The sequence below is a fragment of the Camellia sinensis genome, chromosome 8 (assembly GCF_055761805.1).
Source record: "Camellia sinensis isolate YWXY chromosome 8, ASM5576180v1, whole genome shotgun sequence".
In the NCBI taxonomy this organism is placed as follows: Eukaryota; Viridiplantae; Streptophyta; class Magnoliopsida; order Ericales; family Theaceae; genus Camellia; species Camellia sinensis.
In genome coordinates, this window is record NC_138968.1 from 155,288,522 (window position 1) to 155,298,623 (window position 10,102).

Here is a 10,102-nt window from a genome sequence, read left to right on the forward strand (position 1 = left end):
ACTTTTTCCTAAATTAAATAACTAATTTATACTATATATATATACATATATATTTTTTTAAAGTCAAATGTAAAAGGTTGCAATTACGTGTTGCATCAAAGTTGCAATGTCAGTACATACATGTATATGTGCTTGGCTAATCTTCATTAGTTGAGAGGGTTGGTAGCCTTGCCTATATAAAGGCGAGTCAGGGTTCTCTAGAGTTTTTTTTTTTTAAAGTTTCTTAGAGTGGTGCATTGTATGGTTGAGATTTAATGAAATTTTTTTTATAATTCTTAACTTTTTCCTAAATTAAATAACTAATTTATACTATATATATATATACATATATATTTTTTAAAGTCAAATGTAAAAGGTTGCAATTACGTGTTGCATCAAAGTTGCAATGTCAGTACATACATGTATATGTGCTTGGCTAATCTTCATTAGTTGAGAGGGTTGGTAGCCTTGCCTATATAAAGGCGAGTAAGGATCCTCTAGAGTTTTTTTTTTTTAAAGTTTCTTAGAGTGGTGCATTGTGTGGTTGAGATTTAATGAAATTTTTTTTATAATTCCTAACTTTTTCCTAAATTAAATAACTAATTTATACTATATATATATATACATATATATTTTTTTAAAGTCAAATGTAAAAGGTTGCAATTACGTGTTGCATCAAAGTTGCAATGTCAGTACATACATGTATATGTGCTTGGCTAATCTTCATTAGTTGAGAGGGTTGGTAGCCTTGCCTATATAAAGGCGAGTAAGGATCCTCTAGAGTTTTTTTTTTTAAAAATTTTTTAGAGTGGTGCATTGTGTGGTTGAGATTTAATGACAAGTCACATTAATTTTTTAACATTAAATTTCAACCACACAATACAAGAAACTTTAGAAAAAAAATACTCTAAAGGATCCTTGGTGATATAAAGGCAAGAGCTTTTCATTTGTAAACACACAAAACAGAGCAAAGCAAAGTTCTTCCTCGTACTCTCTCTCTCTCTCTCTCTCTCTATATATATATATATATATTTTGAATCTTTAATTTTATTCTCTAAAATTTAGTGCCATCATAATTCACATAAATACAGTTTCCACCCAACAGTTTATACCTTCTAGTATCAGTGTAGCGGTACTCCATACAAGCATCTAGAAAAGTTTGTTCCGCCTACCTAACATTTTATACCAAACCAGTCTCGCTAAAAATAGGCATGCAAGGTGCTTCCATGGAATATTCCTAGTTTCAAAGCTTGGTGAGCAGCCATCAAATGGCTAACAGACCTTCAGCCAGTTACCAGCCCAGTACTTGGACTTGCGATTTTGTGGAGTCCTTCCAGACTGGTCAAACAGTAAGTAGAGTTTTTATAACTACAAAAATGCTAAATAAATTGATGTGTGACATTGTTCTTGTAGTGTTTCCAACCAATGGAGTAGCGAAAAATCTTACAAGTGAAATAATTAACTAAGGAGATAACGAATGACTTACTTTGTGTGTGTTGTAATTTTTCATTAGTTGTGACAATATTTTTTTGATGATGAGTTGTGACTATCATTTGTAATTTTACTATTATAAAGATTTAAGTTGCGTTTGGCGTAGTAGAATGAAGATGGAATTAAGTTGTGATTATCATAATTGAAATGGAGAATTAGCTATGTTGGAATTTCCAATTTGTCTTAATTACATAAGACAGCTTGGGGTGTCAACCTTGATAGCATATCATCCTTAAAGTCTCGTTTCGCAATTTTCAGTTTTAATCAAAAAAATTATTATATCACTTTTTTCTATTTTTATATATATATATATATATTTTTTATAAAAAATTAAAAAATTATTAAAATAATATGTTTACAGCGTTAACCGCTGTATCGTAAACGGACAGCCAAAAAAAAAATTGCCAAAACACCAAATTGTGAGACCCCAATCTCTCACCCCTGCAACTTTCACACAACCCTTTTCATCATTTCGCACACCGGCGAACACCATGGCCACAGCAGCAAATTAGTGGGCCTCACAGACAATTTTTCTGTTGTTCCTTTCTGTCTCTCCAGTCACCATCGAAACCCACAAAAACCCTTATTTCTCTGTACAAACACCTGTATGAAGGTTGACGGTTGCAGGGTTTGAAGGAAAGGGTCATCATGGTGTTCACCGGCGATGCCGGTGAGGAAGAATTGTCGATTTGATGGAAAGAGTTGCGTGAAAGTTGCAGAGACGAGGTTACAATCAGATGAAGAAGAGATTGGGAGAAGAGGGAAGTGGGTCTCACACTTTGCTGTTTTGGCACCTCCTTATTAGCTATCCGTAAACTATTCAGCTTGCTTTGCTCTTTTCAGAAAATTTTATTTTTTTATTTTTCGTGTTTTTTTATTTTTATTAAATTTTTTTTAATATTTTAAGTAATTTTTTTACTTTTTAGACATACTTAACATAAATATACTTAAAAAATAAGAAAAATATAAAAAAAAATCTTTTAAAAATACACTAAATACCAAAAATACAAAAAAAATATAAGAATTCAGTACATTTTTTGTATTTCTATGTATTTATTAATTTTTTAAAATATTTTTTCACAATTTTTTTACTTTTTAGATACATCTAACTAAGGTGTATCTAAAAAAATAAAAAAATGTTTAAAATTTTAAAAATATTCACTAAAAACAAAAGAATACGAAAATTAAAAAACTCAATTTTCAAAAAACTTAATCCAAAAAATTCAAACTAAACACACTGATTGATTTTACGGGACATCCGTTTATAACACCCATATCAATTAATATATTAATATATGTTATGATATTATCATTTTAAAATTATGATTTTATTCATTATATAAATTATAAAGATTTAAAATTTCTAAAATTATGCCACACATTAGTATGCAAATTGATATATTAATTAGTATGTACAGTATTATTCTTGTGTATAACTTCAATACGGTTATACATACCAATTATTATATTAATTAGTGTAGCAACACATGCTATAATATTGTAATTTCAAAATTATGGATTTTGCCCATTATATAAATTATAGAATTTTTAAATTAATAAAATTATGCTATATTATTTATTATTATACTAATTGAATGCTTATTATAACTATGCTACATCGTCTGTTCTGGACCCCAACCATTCTTATAACTTATATGGTTGCTTATTTGTGGGTGTGTATAATATTTTAGGAGATATACAAGGAGAGGCAAAGGAAACTAGAGGAGGAAGTGAGGAAAATGGTTGATGATGAAGATGTGGAAGTTGAACCAACGGCTCTGCTTGAATTGGTAGACATCATCCAACGGTTAGGATTGGGGTACATCTTTGACAGGGACATAAAGAGAGCCCTCCATAGGATAATATCTGTCCAAGCAAAATCTAATGACAGAAAACAGAAGAGTTTGCATGCCACGGCTCTTAGCTTTAGGCTCCTCAGACAACATGGCTATCAAGTCTCTCAAGGTATTCTTCACTTATTTCTCAAGAGAAAAGAAAAGGAAATAAAAATAAATAAAAAATCATTTGTACTTCATATCTCCTTTTTCATTTCCATTCTTTATCCCTAGGGCTGAGCAAGAAATCCGTGAAATTCGTAATCCGATCTAGTCCAGTCCAATCCGATAGGTTTGGATTGGTTTTTTGAATCCGTGGTTCGGTTCCGGATTGAAAAATTAAAAATCCGTAGTACACGGATTGGTTCTGGATTGAACCTCACGGTTCTGGATTGGAACCGATCCGGACCGTATACAAATAGTATATATTTTTATTATACATCCTCCCCCATAGTATCTTCTCTTATTCTATATAAAATCTAAACTCAAACCTAAAACCGTATAATATCTTCTTTTATTGCTTTTGTTTGTTAGTTTTTAGTTTTAATTTGTAATAGTCTAAATACTTATGGTGAAACCAGTTTTCTTATGGTTGTTTAAATTCTAACACAGTATGTCGCTATTATAGAAATAGATGTTGCTATTGTGGAACTTATATAGCGCTATGTTTATATTTTTATGAAATTAAAGTGTTATATATATTTTTTTGTTATTTAATTATGTGAATCCGTGGTTCTAACCCGATCCAATCCGTATTTAAATGGATTGGTTCGGATTGGTTCCATGATTTAAACGGATTGGATTGGTTTCAATTTTTCAAGAACCGTAGATAACGGATTGATCCTGATTTTACCCCAATTCAATCCAATCCGAACTATGCTCACCCCTATTTATCCCATCACAAATTATTTCACAAATTTAAGATCTAGGCACGGACAGAGCTAATGTTGACACATGTAAGGCACGTGTTCCCTTCAACTTTTAAAAAGTTTCTTTATTAATCATGAGATATTTTATTTTATTTATGTATCTTTCAATTTGTCTTCCAAAATTATATATGACTATAAATTTTGTTAAGCCTATATTTTATCTTTTGTCAAGAAAACCTCTACAACCTACCCACTCAACTTTAATTTTCTATAAATTGCTTTATATTCATATCATATTATATATTATGGTTTGTATAATATTCATATCATATTGTATATTATGGTCATGTGTTCGATTCCCTTTTGGGATACTTTGGGATTTAAGCGGGGAGCCGCGGCGGTGGGATGCTGTGATTGCTCCCCCTGAGAATTAGTCGGTGGACGCAGCCCAGCGGTAGAAGTCGGACACCTCAGTTTCAAAAAAATAAAAAATAAAAAAATAATGGTTGCACACGCGTTGGGTAGTAGCATAATCCGACAGTCGAGCATGACCACGTTGAACAATGTGTAAACAAATTCCGATGGTACACCCTGCCAAAATTTATTTTTTGCTACCTGTTTATTCATTTTTTTGTAAACCAATTGTTTAACTAAATTTCTATGATTTTAACATCTTAAGTTAAATGAATCAAGAAGTTACAAAAAATTTAATTCTGATGATATTTTTTTTATTCATATTTATTATTGTTTGAATTTTTTGACTGAAATTTTTTACAAATCACCATATGTGCTTCTAGTTGGGTGATTGGTTAGAGTACAGATACTCTTGTTTTTCTTTTTCTTTTTTTATCATTGTTTTGTATAGTATTACTGTTTGCAGTAACTTGAATCGTCGTGGTTTGAAATCCAACTAAAATATATATATATATATATATATTTGTTTTCATTAATATTTTCCCCCAATTTTTTTGTCAATTTTATTTATTTATTTATTTTACTTTTCCAGTAAATCTAGTGTAAAAAATTCTAAAAAGTAAAACAAATTAGATTTTTTTAAAAAAAAAAGTACATTAAAGACGAAAAGCTAAAAAGTCTTTTTTTTTTTTTGGATTATTTTTTTCCAAATTTTTTAAATTTATTTTTATTTTTTTGCTTCATCTAGTTGAATAAAATCTAATAGTGTGAAGTTTTTGAAATATTTTTTTAAAAAAAGTTCACTAAAAACTACAAATAAATTAAGAAAAGGTCAATAAAATAAAAAATAAAAAAATGAATCCCACACCACGCAGTTTTGATTTTCTTGTGAATCCAAAGGTCTAGCAAGCAATAATACTCCATTTTCTGGACCTTTGATGGACATAATTCTTAACTTTGCAAAGGCTATTATTAGGGCGGTTCAAAAGTCCGTTCAAACCGGTAATCCGAACTGAACCAGACCGAATCGTACGGTTTGGTTCGGTTCTATTAAGAATTGATTCGGTTTTGGATTAAGAAATATGAGAACCGTAAAAACGATTCGTTTAATGGATTTTATAAAAAAAATTGCTGTTCAAACCGAACCGAACCGAATTTTAAAAGATATATATATATATAATATCAAGTTTTATTTTTATTAATTGGTTTTTTATAATTTTAATGATATTAGGATGGTATAGATATGTAATATTAAGTAATGTCTTAATATTATTAGTTTTTATCATAAGTTAAATATAATTAGTTTGAGTAATTATTTTGCTAATATTAACAATTTATTCTTGTAAATAGAAATTTTTGGAACTGTAAACCAAACCGAAACAGAACCGTTTTTTCCGTTTAGTTCTGGTCCGGTTTTACAAGTGTAATGGTCTGGTCTGGTTCTTGATTTTTCTCAAAACCGAACCAATCCGGACCGTGTACACCCCTACTATTCATAGCATATGCTAGTACGGGGATGCCCATGGAGCTCCAGAAAACACATCAAGAATAAGTGTCTTAAAACTGTTATTTGAGCCTGTTTCACTTATCAAAGAATAAAATGAAATTTGAATTCTGCTAATGGATTAGTCAGAAAACGGGGGTATTTGTGTAATGAGTCCGATTACACTTTAGCCTTATTACGAGTATAAAAATCTGAGAATGTACTAATAAGCTCAGAATCTACTATGCATTGAGAGTGACATGGAAGGGACTTAACCTTAGACGTCCATTTTCCTCAGACTGCAAAGAATAAACAGGATTTTTTCACTGTTTATAATATATACAGATAAGTCTTCAATCTCTGTAAAAAGACACAGTTGTCAATGGCCTTAAATTTTACAATCACAAAATGCTCATTTCCTATTATGTACATGCGCATTTATTTTTTATAATGAAAATTATCTGTCATGAGCATAGCTTGGGTAAAGATTTGGCATTACTGTGGCTTGATAATCTTGATTTCATGATATTTGTCATTTGGGATTGCATTTTTCTGCAATCTCTCTCCAATTCAAGTACCTTCCATTGCATTCCTTGCAGATGTACCATGAGCATCTTGTTCTTAGCTGAAAACTAAAAAAATGATCCCAAACCACGCAGTTTTGATTTTCTTGTGAATAAAAATACAGACACACATAATTCGAGGCACATAAAGTGAATTGATAAGGTTGTGTTCATGTGAGACCAGATATTTTCAAGCATTTTATGGACGACAATGGCAAATTTAAGGCATGCCATTGCAATGATGGGAAGGGAATGTTGAGTTTGCATGAAGCTTCATATCTTGGTTTTGAAGGAGAAAACATTTTGGATGATGCCAAATCATTTATTGGCATACATCTCAGACACCACTTGGGGAAGATTAATATTATCGATCCCAGCCTTGCAGAACAAGTGAGTCATGCATTGGAACTCCCTTTGCACCGTCGAATGCTGAGGCTAGAAGCTAGAGAATATATCGAGGCATATGCTAGAAGAGTAGATGCAAATCATGTGCTGCTTGAACTTGCAGTGCTCGATTTTAACATGGTGCAATCAACACATCTAAGTGAACTTCAAGACATGTCAAGGTAAGTCCATAATAAGGAGAGGAGAGTTTATCAACACATCTTATGTGTTTTGAAAAAACAATTTGGCAATTTTGAAGTAGTAACAATGTGATGACCTAATTTTAGTATCAAATTCACTTTATTTGCATGTTGTAATTAATGTTTGTTTCTTTTACTTTTTATAAATTCCTCACAGCATCTCCAACCCTTTACCAATTTTATTATTTAATTTGATTCCAAATGGGAGTAAAAAGTTTGATTTGATATGAATTACTCCATTCCTTTGATCAAATTTTTATCAAAATCTTTTTAAAAATTTCCCACTTGTCCGAAATTTCTCTTTTTATCAAATTTGATGAAAAAAAAAAAACCCATCTCCAATGCTTCATCTTCTTAAATTTTTATCAAATTCTTTAAGGTTGCGTTTGGATAATGGCTTTAAGAAATATGAATATTTTGGTGTACCCTCATGTCCGTGGATTTGGTTGGGACTTAGATGAACATATATACCTCCACCAAACAACCCACTACCATTTGTCTTTTCAAATCCTTATCAAAATCCATAATCTAAACATTGTGTAAAATGATTAGATTGATAACTCCAGCCGATTTAGAACTTGATGGATATAATGCATTTTTAAGACTTGCAATGTTGAGAAATAATTGGTTTTTCTATTCCTGTAGGTGGTGGAGATATATGGGACTAGCAAACAAGTTGAGCTTTACAAGGGATAGGATAGTAGAAAGCTTCTTCTGTTCAATTGGAATGGTCTTTGAACCTCAATTCAGTAATTTTCGTAAGGGGATGACAAAATTGATTGCACTAATAATTATTATTGATGACGTCTATGATATGTATGGTTCGTTGAAAGAACTAGAGCAATTTACAGAAGCAATTGAGAGGTTTGTTTTCAAACTATAAAAGAATCACATAACCATCATGCTCAATTAAATAGAGCATTTTTCTTGGGTGTTAGAGCAAATTCAAATTATGCATTCACTAAACTATATTTTCAAACTTTTTTAATGTTGTCAGGTGGAGTATGGATGCTATTGAAAATCTTTCAGACTGCCTGAAACTATGCTTCCAAGCACTCTATAGTACTGTAAATGAAATGGCCTATGACAATTTTAAAGAACAGGGAGTGAACACTATATCACAACTTAAAAAAGCAGTACGTGCATTCAATATCAAATACATATATTTTCATTTTTTTCTTTGTTTAAGTTAAGGGGTAAGACTAGGTTGTTAGCGTTTCCAGCATACTGGATTTGAGTCAGAGAAGCAGCCTTTCCGAAAATGAGAGTAAGACTTATTACATCTAAAACTTCTTAGGCCCCACTTTAGCCAGAGCTTCATACATTGAGTCGCTCCTTTTTTTTAGAGGAGAACAGGAATGAAAGTTGCATCTCACAACTATAAGGCTTGAATCCATGCCTCATATTCATCAGGCCAATACTTTCTACTCTGAAATTATGTGAAATTTTTAGTTTTCTTTTAACTTAATCTTGTTCCATCTATTTTATTTCAGTGGGCAGATTTATGCAAAGCTTTCCTAGTAGAAGCAAAGTGGTACCACACAAAAGCCACACCAAAGTTCAAAGATTATATGGACAATGCATGGCTTTCGTCATCTGCAGTAGTTATACTGGTTCATGCTTATTGCTTAATAGATCAGAACATCACAAAGCAGGCACTAGATTGCTTTGATCAACACAATGACCTTTTCTACCATCCATCCATGATTTTTCGACTTTGCAATGATTTGGCTTCTTCATTGGTATGCAATCTTATACAATCTTTCTCATGCTGCAATGCAATCCCAAGGTTGCTGGTAATATAATCTAACCAATTTAGATTAATCATGATGATAATAACTGCAAAGTCATTATAATGCAGGCTGACTTGAAGGGAGAAATAACTGCAAAGTCAATCCCATGTTACATGAATGAAACCAAACTTTCAGAGGAATTGGCTTGTGAACAAATGAGAAACTTGATTGATGAGACATGGAAGAAGATGAACAAAGGTCTAGCAAGCAACAATACTCCATTTTCTAGACCTTTGATGGACATAATTCTAAACTTGGTGAGGACTATTCATTGCATATACCAGTACGGGGATGCCTATGGAGCTCCAGATAACAAATCAAAAATAAGAGTCTTAAAACTGTTATTTGAGCCTGTTTCACTCATCAAAGAATAAAATGAAATTTGAACGTTGTTGATGGATTAGTCGGAAGAAAGGGGTATTTGTGTAATGAGTCCGATTACACTCAGCTCTATTACGAGTATAATAATCTGAGAATGTATTAATATGCTCAGTATTTACTATTGAACGCTTTCTATAACGATTACAACTTTTGCTATCGTAAGGCTATGTTTGGATTTTAAACTATGGTTAAGAATTTATGTTAACCAGATCAAATTATGAAAGTGACCATGGGTCAAATCTTACTTTGGTCTCTACACAAGTATTAATGTCCCAAAATTTACATCAAATTATGACTGTATTAAGTTAAACCAAAATGCAAATTGTGAACGATTAAGAAGATGAACTAAAGTTTTGTATTAATTGGAATCATGAAATTCTGTTTTTCACGGTAACACAATCTTCTATCTATTCATCTTCATTTCTCTTTAATTTCTTTGTCACATTTTTTTATTTATTTCAAAAATTATATTTTCTTGCCTCTTCGTCCCAATTTTTAGTATACGAATATATATATATATATATTGTATTATATAACTCTCACTTATTTATTATGTAAGACAAAGTGTATTGGTGGAAAATATTGATGATTTTTCTCTCTTACTCTCTTTTCGTAGTCACATTTTTGTCATATGATTGTATTTTGTTAAAGATTTAAAAATGAAGTAACAGAAGAGAGACTTTGACACTTGTGTAGGAACCAATGTGAGA

The 10,102-nt window shown here is 31.2% G+C and overlaps 1 protein-coding gene across 1 annotated transcript; it reads left to right on the plus strand.

Annotated features, from left to right (window-relative positions):
- The first annotated feature begins 1,052 nt into the window (after positions 1 to 1,052).
- On the plus strand, positions 1,053 to 9,549 carry LOC114259935 (putative terpene synthase 12). Its single transcript, XM_082881884.1, has 7 exons — positions 1,053 to 1,328; positions 3,162 to 3,435; positions 6,819 to 7,200; positions 7,864 to 8,082; positions 8,216 to 8,354; positions 8,712 to 8,960; positions 9,080 to 9,549. Exons 1-7 carry the CDS (start codon positions 1,248 to 1,250, stop codon positions 9,383 to 9,385), a joined length of 1,650 nt encoding a protein of 549 aa, XP_082738010.1. The 5' UTR covers positions 1,053 to 1,247; the 3' UTR covers positions 9,386 to 9,549.
- The last annotated feature ends 553 nt before the right edge of the window (positions 9,550 to 10,102 follow it).